At 44.3% G+C, this 21,355-nt stretch overlaps 2 protein-coding genes across 11 annotated transcripts in view; one reads left to right on the top strand and one right to left on the bottom strand.

Annotated features, from left to right (window-relative positions):
- Positions 1–5,998, bottom strand: part of LOC103671530 (zinc finger protein 420) — a 47,442-nt gene extending 41,444 nt beyond the window's left edge. The window contains exon 1 of the mRNA XM_040623692.1: positions 5,904–5,998. The gene's annotated coding sequence lies outside the window, so the exon portion shown is untranslated. The remainder of the gene's footprint in view (positions 1–5,903) is intronic.
- Positions 5,999–9,674: 3,676 nt separating this feature from the next.
- Positions 9,675–20,075, top strand: ZNF514 (zinc finger protein 514). 10 transcript variants are annotated; one of them, XM_008700148.2, is made up of 6 exons: positions 9,678–9,831; positions 10,266–10,358; positions 11,847–11,935; positions 16,302–16,428; positions 16,772–16,855; positions 18,786–20,075. In XM_008700148.2, exons 2-6 carry the CDS (start codon positions 10,340–10,342, stop codon positions 19,934–19,936), a joined length of 1,470 nt encoding a protein of 489 aa, XP_008698370.2. In that variant the 5' UTR covers positions 9,678–9,831; positions 10,266–10,339; the 3' UTR covers positions 19,937–20,075. The 10 variants fall into 10 exon arrangements, with proteins under 10 accessions (XP_040479109.1, XP_008698370.2, XP_040479107.1 ...); XM_040623172.1 differs by having other exon boundaries at positions 9,687–9,831; positions 11,861–11,935; XM_008700147.2 differs by lacking the exon at positions 9,678–9,831 and adding an exon at positions 10,510–10,601 and having other exon boundaries at positions 10,277–10,358.
- The last annotated feature ends 1,280 nt before the right edge of the window (positions 20,076–21,355 follow it).

Raw genomic sequence — 21,355 nt, forward strand, 5'->3', positions numbered from 1 at the left:
AAACTTGATATACAACTGAGCTGGTATTACAAATCACTGAGGAAAAGATCATTAGTGATAAACTGCAAACGGCTTACATGTTCATCAGAAGGATAAATTGTTATTTTATGTGTGTGAACTTACATGTATTGGAATATTACACATTATGATGAATGAAGTAGAGTCTTGTGCTAATAATAAATCACAAAAATATAATTACTGAGCAAAAAATAAGGAAGTTTTAGAATTACTGTGTAATGTCTATATAAAATTTAAAAACAGGTCAGGGCACCTGGATGGCTCAGTCGGGTAAGCCTCCGACTCTTGATTTTGGCTCAGATCATGATCTTATGGCCATGATCTCAGGGTCATGAGGTTGAGCCCTGTGTCAGGCTCCAAGCTCAGTGGGGAGTCTGCTTGAGATTCTCTCCCTCCCTCTCCCTCTGCTCCTCCCCACCAAGCTCACACTTTCTCTCCCTCAAATAAATTTATCTTAAAAAAAAAACCACTTAAAAACAGGTAAATAAAATCTACAAAAATCTATATGGGACAATAAGTACCAAATCATGAGTTATCTCTGGGAAGGGAGGGATATGGAATTGGGACAGATAATCAGGAGAGTTCAACTTTGTAATGTTGTGTTAAAATTTGTTGTTAAACAAATTCACAAATATTAAGTGAAGAATGCACATTTAAAATTACTTATTTGTGTATGCACATATGTATAGAAAAAAGACTGAGAGAATATATACTAAAATGTAAGTGGAATTTGAGTGGTGGCATTACAAGTGGTTTTATTCTATTTCTAATAATTCTTTATATTCTGATTTTTGTTTTTATGAGTATGTATTTACTTTGGTGCACAAGAAAAATAAGAGGAAAGAATGGGGGTATACAGAAAAGTTACAGCAGACCCGTGAGAGCTATTCTTAGAAAGGTCTACTTGCAAGGTTAGCCCTTGGCTGGGGTCTGGGAACTTCAATTTTGGGAGGGTTCCCTAAGAGAGAAGGGTGGTGCATTAGGCCTAAACTATTTGAGCAAGCATAGTGGTTTATGCTGAACACTTGCTTTCCTGCTAGAGGGTCTGGAATTTTGGTACGTGTTAGGCAGAGGGTGCCTACCTGACTAGGCCTCAATAAAAAAAACTTGGGCTCTGAGTCTCTAACGAGCTTTTGTGAATTGGAACATCACATGCATGTTGTTGCATTTTCATTGCTGGAGAGGATGTGTTTAGTGTGACCCTTCATGGCAGGGAGAGAGCACAAGAAAGCCTGCATATGGATTCCTCCAGACTCTACCTATGTCTTCCCTGTATGACCTAGCTGTACATCCTTGTAAGATCATGGTCATAATCTTAGCCATGAATGCAACTACAGGTTGAGCCCCATGTCCTTCCAGCAAATCCCTGAATGTGGGGTGATCTTGGGGACCTCTGACACAGGTAGCCATGCCATTCTGGGTAGCTAGAGCAGAATGGGACTAGAGAAGGGCAAGAATGGAGGTGAGGAGACCAGTGAAGAATCTCACAATTAAATAAGGAAAAATGATGAAAAAGTGAACAGAAGTAGTGGCAGCAGAAATGGACAGAAGGGGAACTACTGTAAAGAAATGAAGAACAGGGATGCCTGGGTGGCTCAGCGGGTTAAGCATCTGTTTTTGGCTCAGGTCATGACCTGGGGTCCTGGCATCCAGTCCCACATCAGGCTCCTTGCTCCTCAGGGAGCCTTCTTCTTCCTCTGCCTGCAGCTCCCCCTGCTTGTGCTCTTTCTCTGTGGCAAATAAATAAAATCTTAAAAAAAAAAAAAAGATATGAAGAACAGACAACAGACTGACTGCAAGTGGAGGCTGAGGGTGATGGAAGAAGCAAGGATGACTTCCAGGTCACTCATCTGAACAATGGTGTGCACAATGGTACCATTCCTGGACATGAGCAACAGAGAAGGAGGTCTGGAGGGAAAGCTAATGAGTACAGTTTGGAATATTTAGAGTTTGAGCTGTTCCCACATCTTTGGATTAGGAAAGATCAGATGATTCTGGCTTCCACTGGCTAAGTTACAAAAATTATTATTGCTAAATGAAATAGTTTGAATTTTGAAAGACCATGAGTTCCATACTCAAAATAGAAAAATTTATATATTTTAAAAATGGTTGTAATACAAAGAGGGAAATGTTTATGCCTTTAGTAATATAAACAAATGCTTTGTTTTTTTCTATTAATTGTATGACGATTCACAAAGTATAGTTGTATCCTTAGGATATATACTTGTGTCCATTCACGTAAGCATGAAAAAAGAAACCTAGAGAATGGGGATAAACCAAGGAATCCCAGAATCAGGAACTACAAACCCCAAACAGACTAATCAGTACTGGGCAGAGGAAGAAAGAGCATGAGCTCCTAATAATTAATCAACTTCGGATTCTTTCTTTTTTCTTTTTAAGATTTTATTTATTTATTTGAGAGAGAGTGCGAGCGAGAGCGCACAAGTAGGGGGAAGAAGGGCAGAGGGACAAGCAGACTCCCTGCTGAATGTGGAGCCCGACATGGGACTGGATCCCAGGACCCCGAGATCATGACCTGAGCTGAAGTCAGATGCTTAACCAACTGAGCCACCCAGGTGCCCCTCAACTTCAGCTTCTAAAGAGGGAAAGTAACCATGCAGACTTAATCCTTCCTCCCTTAGGAGATGAACCAACTATTTTGTCTTATTAATTATGAGATACTAATAAGGTTAAGTTTTCAAAAACACCAAAAGACCAGCTCAATATATATTTAGTAGACAATGGGTTACTGAACACTGGCCAAGCAAAGCTTTAAAAGAATACTACCTTGAGGGTGAACACCAGTTTGCAAAAATGTTTAAAACCTATGCAAAAGGTAAAAACTTAAAAAACAAACTTCCTGGAAAAACATGTTTAGTGGAGAGATTGGGATCTGAATCTTGTTAGAAGGAGGGAGAGTGATATATACACAAATGGAAACAAAAAAGACATCATCAGTAGCCTGCAAGCTGTGTTGTTTAAGACAGTATTCTTTCCCTTGCTTGTCAAGATTCCTCCATTCCCAGGAGGGTCTTCAAACATTACTCTTGGGCCCTAGTAAGTAGTCCAAATTAGTATTTAGAGATACAGGAGAGTATCGTTATTAGACGTACAGACTCTGGCAGACTGCCTGAAATAAAATTCCAGCTCTGCCTCTTACTACCTGTATGATCTCAGGCAAGGTTCTCAACCTCTGTCTCGGTTTACCCATCTGTAAAATTAGAATAACGGAAGCACCTATCTCATAGTTATTGTGATACTTAAGTAGAATACACATAAAGCATACAGAATAACATGCTACATGTTAGCATTAGCTGAAAGTCCTGTTATAATCTTAGGAAAGTAGAAATAATGAAAATATTAATTACAATGAAAATATTAATTACAAAATATTAATTACGATTAACACAATGTGTTGTTGCTGTTTTAGAGTACGTTTGAGTGTTAGTAATAACTTTGGAATCAAAGTATTTGAATATGTTGTCTAAAGCATTTGAGCTTTTCGCACAAATCAGTGGAACTACCTCTAAAATTATAGTTGAAACTGCTCAATGTTTATCCCTAACGACAATTTTCAAAGTTTTGTTTATTGGATTATGACTTCATAAAGTGACCACTGAACACATTACAAATGATGCTGAGCATAAAAGCTCCCCAGCCATTAAGTAACCAGTGCTCAAGGTGCTCATTATCCGTGGGATCCCTGCCAGGCTGACTTCCCTCCCCTGGCAGTGCTTCGGTAGGCTCTGTGATACTCAAGGCTCCCCAGATCCACCAAATCCACATGGAGTCACTTCTGTTTTCTCTTGTCCTATTCCTGATTCTGAGTATTTCTGGAGAAAAAAACCTCTTCAAATTCTTATTCTAGATCTTCAAATGAACCCTTGCTTAGAAACCTTTTACTGTTAACAACCTTGCTCCACAGCTGTTCCAAAACTCCATGGCTACCATTCAATTTCAGAACACACTCACAAGAGTGAGTTCCAAAGGAGACAGTTTGTGTGGTAAAAAGCATTCCACCGGCATTTAATTATTAACTGTGAAGGCTTGGGCAGATTACTTAAGCTAAACGTTGACCTCCAGTTGTTTAATACCTACTTCACAGAGTTATAAATAGTAAATGAACAGTTAATGTAAAGCATTTATCTTACAGTCTGTTCAATAAATGAAAATTGCTTTCCTTTCTACTGCGCAACACCAACCCATTCACCCACTCATTCATCCTGCTATTCAACAAATACGTCCAAGTACCTGCTCTGTGGTTGGTAGCATAGGGTGTGAGGACGTCAAAACAGAAATGTCTCCGTCTTGGGGTCTTTACTTGACCGTCCTCTGTCTGTGTCCTACTTCCTTTTCCACTACTGTTGCCTCTCAGAATCTGCTCTAAGTGACTGCAAATTTTGATTTAGGCATTCTGCCAGCACCTCAAAACATCTTCCTCTATGCAACTCCCCAATTAACCCCTCTCCCTAGCTTGACATTTCTATTATTTTCCCAGATGCCCCCAATTCAAACTTTTACCTTGCTCTCTTTCTCCCCAAATCTAGTTAGCCACCAGGTCCTTCTGACCCTTCTTCTGCACTGTCATTTTTATCCTTTCCCATCACTGACACCGTTAGTTCAGGTCTGTAACAACTTGTATCAGGATTACTATGCATTCTTAACTGGCTCCCTGCCACTAGTCCCTTTCTCTCTCTAGTCCTGCACGTTACCTCTAGAATTACTGTTCCCAAATAGTTTTATTCCCGTCAGTCTTCAGATCAGAACTAAGCAATCCACTCTGCCTCCTGTGTTTTGTTCTGATCCTCTGGGTCCTTATGCCAGCGTACTTTTCTCCACCCTTGTCTCCCACTACTCCTTGACAATTCACTCCAGTTAAAATCAGCTCCCTCTCAAATTTGCCTAATGCTTTGCTACCTCCTTCCTGTCTTTTCTTCCACCTCAAATCCTACCTCCTCCATGAAAGGCCCCGCCTCATCAAGGCCCCGCCTCATCAAGGCTCCTAGCAACTAAAGAATGATATTAAAACATTCGTTTTACCATTCATTCCTCTGAACTAAGAAAAGATTGTGCATGACGTTGACAGCTGAAACAGACACATTAGGCATATAGGTAGCTTTAATTACTGGTTTAATGGATAACCATATATGTCAAGCCAAGTGCTTTAAGGACTGCATCTCAGACTCAATTCGCGAATATCCTTTTTAAAAACATAAAATCATAGATATCTTAGAGATGTAGTTACTCTTAGAATTAAACTTGTCAATAAGCTAAATCGTAACCATCGGTTTCAACAATGGATTCCAACCAGCTTAAAAGTTAAACTGCCATGGTTAAAATTTTTAAAAGGTTCAATGATGTAGTCTAAAAAATGATGTATCTATCCTTAAATGAGGGCCTCGTACGGAGGCCCAAGACTGGGAACTAACCGATACAATCTGAGACTTTTTCTGAGAAAGAGGGAGGGGGCGGAGTCGGCGTCCCCACAGATTTAGTGTCAATTCCACCCCTATTTATTAAACACCCATTGCGGGAAGGAGGACGAGAGGAGCGGAGAAAGGTTCCAAACTTCCAACCTGAAAGTTGGGATCTGGTATATAGTGGGTGTATGCTGAAAGATCACTCTTGACAGTGCCCATACTCCACGGAACACACACACACACCGGGGACGAGGAGCAACCTTCCGTCCGCACCTCTCCGAGCTGGGACGTACACACACGTACACACACACTCATACACTCTCTCTGCAGTCTCTCTCTGCAGGCTGGCTCCGCCCGCATCACCCCTTTCGACTCCCACAGCACCTCCCCTAAGTTCTCAGTGTCCCCTTCTCTCGGCCGCTGCGCTCACTCCGCATCTCGAAATCAAACACCCGCAGCCCTCACCTCCCGCACAGAGTGCTCGGGACCCAGGAAGACGGCGCCTCTTCAAGTCGGGAAAGCAATGCGCCTGCGCAAAGGCTCTGACGTCTGCGCTTCCAACGCTCGGGCTTCTCACAGACTCCAACCCCCAGAAGTCTCAGTGGTCGGCGCGCTCCAATATGAAATTCTGCGCAAGCGCATGCTTCTGGGAAAGGGGCTGACGGCTCTAAAGTGAGTCGGTCACGGCGTTCCGGTTGCTGTGGCCTGGTGAGGGAACGTTTGTGGATGTAGGGGAGACTTATAGGAGGGCCCTGGAAGTACTGCCTACGTGTGATGTCGCGTCCCTCCAGTCCTCCGATGGAAGGGCCCTCGGAAGGAAATGTGTCTGATCTTTGGGGCCGGTCCCTACCCTTGGTTTTCACCGCCGGAAGACCGAGAGCGACGAGTCTCCCGGCGCTTGGAAGAGGCTTTTTTTCTGCTTCAGCTTGTCCACTTTCAGGGATTTGGTTCCGAAATTTGGGTCGGAGAAACGCAGAATTTTGTTCTAGGACGAGGCTGGGCCTGAGGCAGTGTATGTGCACATTTTGCGCCGGAAGAGGAGAGCCCAGGATACACGTCTGTTTAACTGGGCAGCCGGCAGACTTCGACGGTTTGAGCGCACACCAGCCTGCCTGCCTTGGTACTGCTGGAAGGGCGCTAGTTGGAGACATCGTAGGGATTCGCATCCTTGGCTGCATGTCGGAATCACCTGAAGAGCTTTGGACACATTGATACGTGGGGTCCACTCTGAGGAGAGAGAGTTTACAAAGATCTTCAGGTGATTCTAATGTGCTGCTAAAGCTAAGAACCCCCGAGCTAGAGCTTCAGAGAACGCTGTAGATTACAAGAATATGATAAAATACTACTTCGGGAACAAGTCTACACTTCCACTCAAAAAACCTAGAATGCCTACCATAGGCAAGGCATTGCTACAAATATAAATAAGACACAGTTACTTCCCCAGACAATCTCACGGTCCAAAAGAAAAACCAGAATGTAAAAGCATTACAACACAGTGCAGTATGTTCTATATGTCACATTGGAGACACTGGGCGGGCGCGGGTACAACCAGGAAGCAATTAACTATGGCTGAGAAAGTTAGGAAAGGCCTATAAAAGTTACAGTCCTATAACTGGTCCATTTGAAAAAGAATACTTACTTTATTAAGAAGAAAGAAGGGGCGCCTGGGTGGCTCAGTTGGTTAAGCTTTGGACTCTTGATCTGGGCTCAGGTCATGATCTCAGGGTCCTGAGATCAAACCCCAAGTTGGGCTCTGTGATCAGAGAATCTGCTTGGGATTCTCTCCCTCTGCTGCCCCCAAATAAATAAATAAAATCTTTTCAAAAAGTGCAATCTATGCAGAGTGAATAGCACCTGCAAAGATATAGACTAGGAGGTAAAAGTGCAAAAAATTAGTAGCAAGATGAGTGGCCAGTAGGTATTCAGGGGCTGACAACCATAATGTGGGGCTGGACTGGGGACAGTTTTGTACTGTAGTAATGGTTTGGACCTTCCAGGATTAGGACTTGATTGAAGTCATGATGTATAAGACAAATATTTTCTTGCTGTTCCCTCCTGTGTGATGTTGTTGTTAATTTATTTAGCCTTATACTGAGGGTGGAAACTGCATATGATCAGAAGCTGGTGATGGGGTGGGAGGGAAATTATTCAGGCACAACTTCACACTACCTGAAAAAACTGCTGCTTTTAATACCCAGGTCTGATTCCAGATTAGAATGGCTTTCTACTTCTACATTTTTTGGTAATACCTTCTTTCAAAACGACCACCGTCGGGGCATCTTTAGTCCACCCTCAATGACTGCATATTCCTGAGCCCTAATTGTGAACAGGTTTCCGTTTGTGCTGTACTGTGGGGCTCTCAACCCAGGAAAGTTGGAGGTTGTGTGATGATGGATGCCTGAGCACATAGGGGACCTGTAGAAAAATCTGTGCTTCAGTTCTGCCTTTCAAAAGCACCTTCACATTTTTGTTTTTTATAATTAGCTTAAAATAGGGTAAGCCATCTCCTTCAGGCTAATTTGATTTAAAGATGCTCTTGTTACCTGCTCTTCCTCTGGGTAAACTAAGTTTTTAAATATTGTTCCTAAAATCTGATGTTTCCCGTTTTTTTCTCTCCATCTTCCATGGTAATAGAATTTTAGCTGGGCATATGTTTAAAGAGTACATTTCTCTGCAGCTAGATATGGTCAAGTGTTCCGGTAAATAGGATGTAAATGGATGTGCTGTATAGCTCCTTAGAACAGCCTTCCTTACAGGACAGCTGGAGTCAGGAGTACAAAGGAATGAACTATTGATCCCCATGACGACACAGATGAACCTCAAGGGTTTTATGCTGAGTGATAGGAGCCACTCTCAAAAGGCTACATACTATATAATCCTGTTTATATGACATTCTGGAAAAGGCAAAACTATGGGGACAGAACAGTGGCCACACTGGGTTGGAATGGGAGAAATGTTTGACTACAAAGGAGCAGCAAGAGGGAATGTTGGGGGTAATGCACAAACTTATCAGGTTGCTGGGAACCAGAGCTACCCTAACAGTAGTTGACATCAAGTAGCACATGAGAGCACTCTGGAAAAGGGGACATCCATGTTAAGCTATTGATTAACTCTCGTGGGTAACAAATGTGCATTGTGACATGGGCCTCTGGATCACGCTCTGTCCTGAATTTAAGAGGACCGAAATTTCAGACACTGTAGCAGGGCAATGCCAAAAGGCACATCAGGGACAGATGGCGCCCCTCAAGATAATCTGAAGCAGTTCCATTTCTATCTTGTTGTGCCAAGTCACAAATGAGATGACATTTTTTTTTCTCATTTGTCCATCCCTTCACCCTCTTGGTTCCAGAGCACAGAAGAGAACAGAAATTCCTGGGCCAACCACGGTTCCCTGGCAGCACCCCGGACCCCTGCCGGCCCCATCCCCACCCTAGAGGAAGAGGGCTTGCTTGCTGGACACTTGCTGTGCCATCCTGGCCATGTGTGCCACCGTGAGTGCTGGCAAAAAGTGACACAGAGACTGAAAAAGCAAGAGAGGAAAATGGCGGGTTTTTTTGCCCGACTTAATGGGTTGTCCCTGAACCCCTAGATAGGGTCTATACCCCCCTCCCCCAGTCCTCACAAGTCCCCTCTCTGGCTGAGGACTGCTTCCTGAGAGCCATCGTTTTAATATTCAGACCATTTGTATATTTCTTTTAGGTCCTTAATGATATTCGTTTCTGGAGAAGGAATCCATAGTCGTTTCTTCGTTGACACCTTTGCAGAACTCAGAACTTGGAGCAGTGGGAGGAAGGCGGAGAGGCACAGGCACGGGACGGCCTGTAGAATAGCAGTTAGTAGCTAGCAATGAGCCATCTGTATCTCCTGGGCACTCTGTAAGAGATATGCCCAGAGAGTCCCCTGGAAAACCTTATTCAGCAGATTCAGGGTAGGGCCCAGGCTTTTCTTTTTAACAAATTTCCAGTGGCTTCTGGTTGGACATCCCCAAACCGGGCTATCGAGCCTAAGATGGAAGTTGCTCCCAGTTCCCAGACGGTGGTGAGAGCATGGGAAACCCTCAACCCTGGTCAGTGGGGTACAGTGCCATTACCAGGGCACTACCGGCCCGCACGCCCAAGATCGCTCGCTCCAGCCCCCAAGGCGCAGGCGCCACTCGCCCCGCCCCGCGGATCCGCCCCGCCCCGCGGACCCGCCCCGGACGCTCGCTTGTTTGACCCCCGCGCAGCGGCCCGTCTGCGCAGGCTCGGGACGGGTCTTGGCTCAGGGGTTGGGGCAGGGGTGGGCTTTACTCTTTGTGGGTTCGGAGACTTCGGGTGCGCAGGCATTTCCCGGGCATCGCGCCCCAGCCTGTGACAGAATTGGAAGTGTTCCTCTGCCTGCTCGCCTGCGAGGGGTTAGTGGGGTCTGGAGCTAGGGGACAGAGTTGCAGGGCCGGCCCGTGTCCCTGTGAGGCTTTCTCCCGAATCCTTGCTGTCTTAGGGCCGCGGAGGCGCACTGGCCACCGAGGTCGCAGGCGTGGCTACGACCGTACCTTCTGGTGGTGTAGTCGTCACTGTGGGTGTGGGTCTGCGTGGGAACTGGGTTCCAGAGCCTGGTCCCGAGAAGGGCGGCGGAGCGGAGCCAGTGCGCCCAGGCCGGGCTCGTGTGGGGTCTGAAAGCGCGCCTGAAAGCGGGGGAACCGCCCCGCCCGGGGCGGCAGCGCGGGGCCGGAGGCCGGGAGGCCGGGTTCGATAGCCCTGCTCTGAGCCCTGCGGGTTGGCTGGGCGTCACCGCGAGGAGTGGGATGACCGATGTCACCCAGCTTACTCCCTGCTCCCTGAACCGTAGGGAGGATCGCAGGGCTGCGGCCGCAGGAGAGAGATTTGGACCTAGTGAAAGGACGTCGCCCCTTAGTCCCAGCTATGGACTCCACAGCATCAGGTTTGGCTCTCGAGGGTGCAGAGGGCCAGAAGCCCTTCTGGGGAGTTAGTAGTGGGCCGAGGAGGAGGACGACCCTAGGAAGAAGCTGGGGAATCCACTGATGGGGGAGAGCTTACAACCGTCTTCCCTGTGGCATTTCCTAATTTGCCAGGCCCAGGAGCATGAAGTATCAGTGTCCAGACACCGTGGTAGAAGTGGACGGGATGGCCACGGAAGACTTCCCAAAGGCCAGAGGAGAGCGGGGTGGGCCAGAAATGATCTCTTCCTGTGTGGGAGGGAGAGGGTAAACAATAAACAAGTCTGTGGGGGGAGTGGCCCCTGGCCAGAGATCAGAGGGCGCCGGGGCCATTTAGAGCCTTGCCACCAATTCTTTTATTGCTTCAGTAACTAATAAAATTTCCTCTAGCTCGTCTAGCTCAACTGGACATGGGGCATCTCCTGTAGCCACCCTTTCACTAGCGTTTGGAAGGAGGCAATCCAGGTGACCCAGGAGGTTTTAAGCCATTCCTTTGTAAATTTAGAATCTCCTGCCCTTCCCCAGTAGGCATTTTAATTTGACTTTTCACTCTTCAGTACAAATGCTCAAGGTCACAAGACTGGCCAATGGCAGAACTGGGCCAAATCTCTGGGACTACCACCCCCTCTGTATTCCTTTATGCCTTGTGTTCTGTAGACCATCGGCACAGGTATCACCTCGAAACTCTTTAGAAATGCAGGCTCTCACGCCCTACCCTACATCCACTGAATCAGAGTCTGTTTAACTAGATCCTCAGGAATCCATACACATATTAAAGTTTGAGAAGTTCTGACATACACTAAACCACGCTGCTTGCCACTTCCATGCTTTTGTTGTTGTTGTTGTTAGCTATAACCACTCCTCTGGTATGGTTAGGGTTAGTTTTTTGTTTTTAAAACAAACTTTAAAAACAGTAAGGTACAAAACCCTATCATAGAGGGACTTGCAAAGTATGCTTGCAGAGACCTAACGATGCTTGGGAACTTCTCAGGAAGAACTGACCTTTAAGCTGGCTTCCCAAGGATGAGAGGAAAGGTGTGACTTCTTTCCCTTAAAGTCTATATCCCTCTGTGGCCTTGCCCTGGGCTTTGTTTTATATTCTTCACATGTCTTATACTTCAGGCTAGATTTAAAGTTCCTTGAAAGTCTTTTCCATGTTTATATTTTTAAAAGGCCTCGAAAGACCTATATATTGGATGCCCAGTAAATAACTGTTCAGTGGAGTGACCAGGCTATGGTGGTACTTAAGTTACCTGCAAACTGCTGTGGCCTTTGGACAGGAAGGGAGGGGGTTGTGCACTTCTCTCTTCTGTGGGATAGCTAGAGGCTGCCGCTCAGCTCCCTTTGATCCAGCTCTGTCCCCAGAACCATGGAAGTGACACACTGACTCTTCAGGGATCTCCAGCGTGGGGAGTCTGGGAGTGGCAAAGGCATGGGGTTAGCCTTCCTTATGGCTCCTTTTACCTTCCTAGTTCTCCCTTCTCAGGACCCTGCTCTTCCTCCAGAGAGATACCCAGGAGAAAAGGGAACAGCCAGTTTATTCCTGAAAGCCAGGCCCCAGGTGAGTTGAGGTTCTCTTCGTTTTTCCTCAAATGACTGAACTACGGATGTCTTTGCCCCCTCTTCTCTGGAGCCTCTGTTCAACGCCAAAGGGAACTGACCCCAGTTCCTGCTCTGCAGGAGGCTGAGCCCATCAAGTGGATGCTGGCCTCCTTGCCCCTTTCCAGGGCCCTCTCCTCTCTGCTCCGTATGTACTCACTCAGATCCTCTGGTTTATTTTTGTCATGAGCCCTGCAGTGAGTACCAAGTAATGTGAGAGAGCCCTGGCCTTGAAAGAGTGTCACTACCACAGAAGGGAGAGGATTGTGGTACCCAGGATGCAGCCCAGTCACAGTGAGGATGTGCATAATTTAATGACGATGGGAGTGGCACAGATAGGCCTTTCCTTCAAGGTTTCGTAAAAGGAAAATCAGCCTGTGCTGGAGAGGTTGGGTAAGGCTCATGGAGAAGAGGGGGCAAGGAGGTTCTGAGGGTATGGACAGGTGGGGAGGCCATTTGAGGCTATGTCCCTATTCAAACGTTATCTTCCTGGAGTAGTGAGGAGACAGACTTAACTCATTACTTCCTGGCTGGAAGACTCACCTAACTTCTCTGTGCATTGGTTTTGCCAACTGTAAAATGAGGATGGTAATCATGTTAATGATAATGATGAAAGTAGTAATAGCCATTATGTACTGAGAACCAAATATGTATCAGGAACTATTGCACACCATTTACCTAAACTAACTCTTTCATCTTTCAAACATTCTCATTTTGAAGGATGGCAGCTGAGGCACAGAGAGGCAACTGAGAAAGCCAAGGCACAGAGAGATAAAGTAACTTGTTCATGGTTATCTAGCTCATAAGGAGGGCATCCTAGTTTCAGATCCGGGTTGTCTGGCTCTAAGATCTTAACCACTCAATAATGCAACTACCTCATATCGTTGCTGGAGTCTTCTGGCAAATGGTAACTGCTTAGTCCTTGTCAGCTTCAGTTGTAATGGGGGTAGAGGGGGTAATGGTGACTGACTCCAGAAGTGGATTCAAGTTTGGCTGTAGTAGGCTGGAGAACCAAGTGGAGGGCTGTGGGTGCCAGCCTGCATTGTTTCCTAGCATGGATGCCAAGATGGTAGCATCTTGATACTACCTAGACGATAGTTTCATTTATTCTAGCTTAATGATAGACATTGTGTTTAATTTTCTAGCCACTAAGGAAAACCCCCACCAGTAGGAAAGTCTCACAAATAACTAGTAGAGTAATAAATAGAGTTTAAACCTCTTTGGCCTTTATGTACACATTCAGAGGTGCATCAGAGAGCTTAATGTAGTTATGCTGTGGTAACAATGGCCTGTAGATCTCAGTGGCTCATAGTAACAAAGGTGTATTTCTTCTCTGTTACACAGCAGTGGTGGACTGGCTGTGACTGGTCCACACCCTCTTTGCTCTGGGATTCAGGCTGAAAGATAGTCCTGCTCTGGGATGTGTTATGTGGCAAGGAAAAGTGCAGTGTCAGAACCAGGAGATAGTTATTCTGGCTTCTGCTCAGAAAGGACATGTGTTGCTTCTGCCCACAATCCATTGGCCAAAGGAAGTCATGTGGCCAAGCCTAATGTCAGTGAGGTGGGAAACAGAAGCCTCCCATAGTGAGGGGTGCTAGGGGAGGGGCAGTGAATATTTAAGTCTACCGTTTTCTTAGAAATATTCGCTTCCCTCCCTCCACACAAATTTCCCAAGAGATAAACCAAAAACTCTGTTTAGTTACCTAGTAGGAACAACAAGGTCAAAGTCCTGGATGGGGTGATGACCTCAGCATCAGGTCTGGATGTTTCTCCTCTGGATCTAGAGACCTATGAACTAAAAGGACAAATTGCCTGAATCCATATATCCTATGTACAGTGGAACAGTGGAGACAGGATGACCACAATAAGCACCCCTATTCAGAACAGGGAAGCATGAGAGGAGCCCAGCAGTCTCAGGTCCCTAACAGCTATGAAATTCCACTTGGCAGACTTGGTGAGAACCACTGATTTTGGGACTGGGAAGTCTTTTGGTTATGTCCTGGTTCTGCTCCCTGGGTGGAGCTCTTCAGTCCCTCATTTTCCTTAGCTCTTGGCTCTTCCCCCCAAGTTCCTTTTGCAGTATCCTCCTTGGTCACATAGGAAATGACACTGGAGAATAAACTCACTTGAGGGCTAAGCAGCTTTTTCATCCTGAGTAGGTTGATGGCTCGAGGATTTTTTTCAAGCGTTGGACGTTCAATGTAACTCTCAAAATGTAATGTATTTGTTTTCTGTCACTTCCATGTGTCAACAGTTCTGCCCACAGTTCTCTTTTAAATATGCCCCTCTCTTTAGGCTTAATTGTGGAGCTTTGGGGGTTTTCTCAGGACAGCCATTCTTTTAGTCACTAAGCAATTCAGTTGCCCTGAAAGATTTACGGGGAGCCATCTGAAATTATTCAGAGGTTTAAACAAAAGGTTTGATTATCACACATGATTTGGTCCTTCCCTTAGGTTGAGTTTTAATCATCCTTTATCATGCAGAAGCCTTATCTATATTGTCTTTGACCAACTAGAAACGAGAATTGGTTAAATCACTAACTCAGCAAGTCCTGGAATTTCTGGACACTTTCTTTTGCCTTCCATTTTTATTTTGCAAACTGGTAAACTCTTAGGTTCATTTTTTTTCTTGTAATATGTTGTCAAATTCTGCCAATAACAACCAACTCACACTACTGATGTTCTAGCCTCTTCTCATAACATCACAAGTTCATGCTTACATTGTTCATCTTTCCAGTTATTGCAGACAACAGTTTTAGCACACAGTTCACCACCAAATTATGTGGGTTGCCATCTCACCAATAAGTTTCTTTACTACCCAGCCCTGAGGCCAAAGTCACATACTTTAGGCTTTTTGTTATGGCAGAACCCTACATTAAGTACCAGTTTTTTAATGAGTTAGTTTAGGCTAGTTATGCTGTAATGACAACAGCAAACCCTCAAAGACTTATATTAACAAAGGTTTACATCTTGCCTGCATTACAGGTTTTACATTCTATTTGCAAAAGCAGATTATTTGACTACACCTGGGTCAGTGGGGCAGGGAACTCAATCCTGTAGGGGGAGCCAGTGAATATTCTGAACAAATAATGTAATCTATTATGAGAGGTTACTATAGTAGTGAGTTTTCCATATTTGATTATTTTGGACTGACGTTCATGTTAGTGTAAAATTTTATTTTGACTTATTTTATGGAATCAGTGCCTAAATGGATTTGATTTCTAAACATATTTTGGGAAAAGTAACAGTTTATACTGTCTTCATTTATCTGCATTTTAGTTCATGGTACGTGGATTATTGTACAGTGTAAGTCAAATGGGTGGTGTTCTAATTGCTGTTATAGAGGATGACAGCATAGTCCTGGCTGGGACCCACAGAATTGTTGTACCTTGTGGGGACCTAGGATTCAGGGTCTCACTGTCAGTTTTGCACATTCGGGAGCTGAGTGAGTAGGAACTGAAAACTGATTAGGGTATGGGGGAGAGGATTCTTGGTAATCAAACTCACAAAAGACTTACTGATTTATTATAAGGCCACTTGATATACTTTCACTGAACTGTGTGGTTGTGGTGATAAATTATTATAAATCCCAAATTATTTGATTTGGACTTAGTTAAAACTTTCTTTAAAATCATAGGCCACAAGTTTCAAAAACAGTTGGAGACTGATGATACTAGTGAATTTGAGAATGCAAAACAGGGGCCTCTGCGTGGCATAGCTGGTTAAGCGTCTGACTCTTGGTTTGGGCTCAGGTCATGATCTCGGTCTGGGGATTGAGCCCCATGTCAGGCTCCATGCTCAGTGAGGAGTCTGCTGGAGTTTCTGTCTCCCTCCTTGCCCCCCCCCAACTCACTCACACTCCTCACTCTCTAATAAGTAAGTAAATCTTAAAAAAAAAAAAGACTGTAAAACATATTAGTCTGTTACTTCTGGTTGATTCTAATTAAATGCAACTAAACTGAGAGTAAAACCTGTTGAAAATGGAGGAAATGGATTGCATTTATCACCCTTACCTAACCAGAATGTCTCTGTCGGCCTGATTCTCTTGAGATCCTTATATTAACAAGCAGTGTGATACTGACAGAAGTGGGCTTTGGGTAGGATACCAAGTAGTAAGGATAATACAATCCCTGGAGCAGCTTAAGATATTTTGGGGATGACACAACCCCAAACTGGGCATTGGGATAGCTAGGAACTCTTGGAATCCCTTATGTATCCTAAGGTTCTACTCAGAGATCCACCGACTCTTCTCCTCAGGGCTGTTAGTGTGCTCCCTAAGGGTACAAGAGTGTGCTCCCTAATGGTACAAGAGTGTCTTCTGTGTTTCAGGATCTGATGACATTCGAGGATGTAGCTGTGGAATTCACCCAGTGGGAGTGGGGGCAGCTGGACCCTGCTCAGCAGGGCCTATACAGGGAAGTGATGCTGGAGAACTTCAAGAACCTGGCCTCTCTGGGTGAGCTCAGCTCCTCCAAATCCCAAAGCCTGCCTGTGAGGCCTGCCATCGTTATTTCATTGGTGTTTAAAAGCTTGGGGTTTCTAGGCCTGTTCACTGAGTTTTGCCCTGAGATTATGGAATCAGACAGTTACATTGTCTTTGAGGTTCTCAATCCTAGGAAAAGTCCTGCTCCATATGAAATTGTAATAAGAAGTTTCATGATTCTGCTTCTGATATTTTACAATGCCTGTTCTTTGGAGACTCTCCACACCTACAGTCTGGTCTCCCCCAGAAAGACCTAGGGCCAAAGCCTTGGCCTCTAACATACACAGACATGATCCTTTTCTTTCTCTGCCATCAGGGCTTCCAGTATCTAAACCATATGTGATCACCCAGCTGGAGGAAGGGAAAGAGCCCTGTGTGTTAGATGGAGAAATCTCAACAGGTGAGTGAGTGAGACCTAAGCAGGATCACATGTAATAAGGACCAGCCATGGGTGAGAAATTGCCCTGAACCCTTGGTCACAGGGCTGTCCTTTGAGAACGTGAGGCCACTTGTCAGGAGTCCTCCACTGCAGTATTTGAATACTTTTAGGCTTTTGTAATTATATCTGGTGTCAGAAGAAGAGATGCTCATTTCTTCTCTAGCATTTATGCTTTCTTTGGTACCCATCTCTGCCCACCCCTTCTGGGTTCTTGGTGCCACTTAGCATCACTAGATGTCATATGGTTAATGTTGGATGGAATCTAAGGATTGACAGTTGTAAATGGCCAGGCTATCCTACATCAGCACCGTTAAGAGAGTTAGTGAGAGATCAAACAGTAGAGTAGCCTCGAAATTAAAGTGTTACAGGCAAGGACAGACAGATGGATGTCAAGAAGGTCAAGGTGAAGACACTTCAACCTTGATTAAGCTGAGCTTCAGCAGAGGTGGTTCCAGGGACAAAGATTAGTCCTTGCTGTCTGTTGATGTCATCTCTTTGAGACCACGTATTCCTAGGTAACTGGAGAGTACCTAACAGGCCTCAACTCTTGGAGCAGAGTTCTGGACTCAAAGCTCTCCTGCCTACCACGTGTAGCCCAGGCACAGTGGAGGAAGGTGACAGTCTGTGCCAATGTCCATCTCTGAGGAAGAATCATAGCCCTGGGTCATAGGTGAATCTCAGGAAATCAGTGCTCCAATCCTGACAGCACAGGCTGGGCCTCATTAAAGGAGACTAGAATAGAGGACAAAGAGGGAAGTTGCTGATCTCAGCTATATTTTCTTGATCTTTTTCCTTCTAGAATGGAGGAAGGGTGTGACCTCTGGATCTAGTATTAAGATAAATATCTGTCTGTTGACAGTGCTCTACAAACATGGCTGTGTTTCAGGATCTCTCAGGGAGCTTGTTAAACATCCAGATCTCCAGGGGTCACATAAGACCTACTGACTCAGAATCTGGCTTTTGGGAATACTGGCATCACTAATCGTTTACCTCTTCAGAACTGTTATTATTATTGTGTTAGTTATCTATTGTTGCTGAAGCAAACTAATACAAGCTTAATGACTTTAAACAACACAAGTCTATTAATAGTTCATAGGTCAGAAGTCTGGCATGGGTCTCACAAAAGATGTCAGGAGAGGTGTGTTCCTTTCTGGAGTGGCTAGGGGAGAATCTTTGAATTGTTGGCAGAACCAATTCTTGCAGTTGTGAAACCGAGATCCTTGTTTTCTTGCTGGCTATCAACTGAGGAATGTTTCCAGCTTCTAGAGACTGCTACATTCCTTGGCTCATTGTGCCCTTCCTCCACCTTCAGAGCCAGAAATGGTGGGCTGAGTCCTTCTCACACCACATCTCTCTGACCCAGCCAGGAAATGTTCTCTGATTTTAAGGACTTACATGATTAGATTGGGCCCATTTGAATAATCCAAGATAATCTCCCCATCTAAAGGTCTGGGCCCTTAATCATATCCACAAAGTCCCTTTTGCCATATAAGGTAACATATTTACAAGTTCTTGGGATTAGGGCATGGATGTCTTTGGGGGAGAATTATTCTGCCTATCATAATTATATACAGTAATATATTACTGAGGTGCTGAGGGGACTTTGTGGAGGACATCTTCCTACCCTCTTCTCATCTTTGTGATCTTTGGACTCACCTTGTGTACTGGAATCCAAATACTATTTTTTCAGGTTTTCCTAATCTCCATTCACTTGCTTATCACTTCTTGATAACTCCAAAACCTTCTTCGGATATACACTATACTTGAAAGAAACTGTACACATCTCAGATATTATTTTAAAGCTTCATTATCTTACATCCATTATAAGACTTTACTTCTTCTGGGCACATGGAACAGTTAATACTAGAATAACTTTTTTTTTCCCCCTCAGACTGGGAGAAAAGGCCTAAAGCCAAGGAATCAATACTAAATCAGGGAATTTCCAAAGAAGAATTACTCCAGATAGTATCAGTGGAAAAACACATCAGAGATGAACTCTGCTTCTGCAAATTGAACGCAACCTGTGGTTGTGATGACGAATTAGAGATACATCCAAAAAACCAGGAGAGATACCTGAACGAAATGTCAATCACTCATAAATGCATCACCCTTAAGACAGATCATAAACAGAGTGACTTTGGGAGAAGTTTAGGCTTAACATCAGTCCTTGTTAACCAACACAGTGTTCCTACAGGAGAAGGATCCCATAAATGTGATACAGAATTCAGACAGACTTCAGGGAGAAATAACTCCCAGAGAACCCATCCAGGGAAGAAAACTTGTAAATGTAATGAATGTGGGAAGTCTTTCCATTTCCAGTCAGAACTTAGGCGCCATCAGAGATGTCACACTGGAGAAAAGCCCTATGAATGCAGTGAATGTGGAAGAGCCTTTGGTCATATTTCATCCCTTATTAAACATCAGAGAACTCATACTGGAGAAAAGCCCTATGAATGCAGCGAATGTGGGAGAGCCTTCAGCCAGAGTTCATCTCTTGTTTTACATTATAGATTTCATACTGGAGAGAAACCCTACAAATGTAATGAATGTGGAAGAGCCTTTGGTCATACTTCGTCTCTTATTAAACATCAGAGAACTCATACTGGAGAAAAGCCCTATGAATGCAGCGAATGTGGGAGAGCCTTCAGCCAGAGTTCATCTCTTGTTTTACATTATAGATTTCATACTGGAGAGAAACCCTACAAATGTAATGAATGTGGAAGAGCCTTTGGTCATACTTCGTCTCTTATTAAACATCAGAGAACTCATACTGGAGAAAAGCCCTATGAATGCAGGGAATGTGGGAGAACCTTCAGCCAGAGTTCATCTCTCATCGTACATTATAGATTTCATACTGGAGAGAAACCCTACAAATGTAATAAATGTGGGAGAGCCTTCAGCCAGAGTTCATCTCTCACTCAACATTATAGATTTCATACTGGAGAGAAGCCCTACAAGTGTAATGAATGTGGGAGAGCCTTTGCTCATACTGCATCCCTTATTAAACATCAGAAAAGTCATGCTGGGAAGAAAGCTGTATGAATTCAGTGACTGGTGGAAGGCTTTCAGTTGGAGTACACACAGTATTCACATGACACACACTGGAGAGAGATCCTGTGTGTCATGTGTAATGTGTGTGGGAAGACTTTTGGTTGGAAGACCTCTATCTTAATCCAACACCAGACAGTACATACTAAAGGGAAGCTCTATCGATGTCAAGAAAGAAGGTAGGCTTTCAGTCACACCTCGCCCCTTATCAAACACCAGAAAATCCATATTAGTGAGAAACCAAGTAAATGTGATTGATTTGGAAAGGCTTTTGTCAGAGGACACACATTATTCAACATCAGACAGTTTCTACTGGCAAGAAGCCTAATCAGTGCAATGAGTATGACACAGCCTTCAGTCACACTGTTCAGAAATAAATAAATAAATAAATAAATAAATAGCAGATAACTCAAGTGTGGTAAAAGCCATCTGTAATACTCCTTCCCTTACTAAGCACCAAGAACACATATAAAAGAGAAGCCCTTTGAAAGCAATGAATGTGGGAAGGCCTTCTATTAGAGCTCATCTCTTAATAAACATCAGAGAATTTATTCTTGAGAAAAACACTATGGAAATAGTGAATGTGGGAGAGCCTTCAGCCAAACCTGTTTCCTTTATAAACATCAGTGAACTCACCCTGCCAGTTAGAAACCCTGGGAATGTAATGCATGTGGAAAAGCCTCTGGCCGATGTTCCACCCATTCTGCACATCAGAGAATGTGTAGTATAGTGACTTTTTGAATTTGGTGAAACTGGGAAAACCCATAGTATAGTTCAGGCCTCAGCATACATTAAGGCTTCACTCCAAAGAGAAACCATGGGAACTTAACGAACATGGGGAAAGTTCCTTTCAGATTTGAGATTCATAAAACAAGAGCTGAAAGGAATCTGAGAAATCAACAAGTCTGGTGATTTTCTACCTAGTGGGGGCTCTCTATAACTGCACTGTGCTTTGCCTCCCTCTCCTGTTACTGATGGAAGCAGAAGTGTTACTGCGTGGGTTAAGAGAATGGAAGCTGAGCGAGGTGGAGAGCCACTACTGATTTAGCCGGACCCTACCTTAGGGCTAAGGAAGCTGATCTGAAAATGCCATGCGCTGGGCTGGGCCTCTTTTCCTTCTGGTTCACAGCTGTGGTTTTGAGATTGAGAGACTGAAGGTCTTCCTGTACAAAATCCCCATGCACTACATGTTACCTCTCTCTAAGAGGCAATGGAGTGGTATTTTTAAAGTTTGAGCAAAAAGCAAATTTTATTAGATCTTTATGCTACGAGATTTGGGATTTTTGAAATAAAATCTTTTTAAACATTAAAATCATTAAAGTGTGGGTACTGTGTAAAAAAAATCAAAACTTCAAAAACATTATTCTAAGTGAAAGCTAGATGCCAGGCACTATTCCATTTATAGGGAATGTC

Source organism: Ursus maritimus, unplaced genomic scaffold, assembly GCF_017311325.1.
Source record: "Ursus maritimus isolate PB19 unplaced genomic scaffold, ASM1731132v1 scaffold_6, whole genome shotgun sequence".
NCBI lineage: Eukaryota > Metazoa > Chordata > Mammalia > Carnivora > Ursidae > Ursus > Ursus maritimus.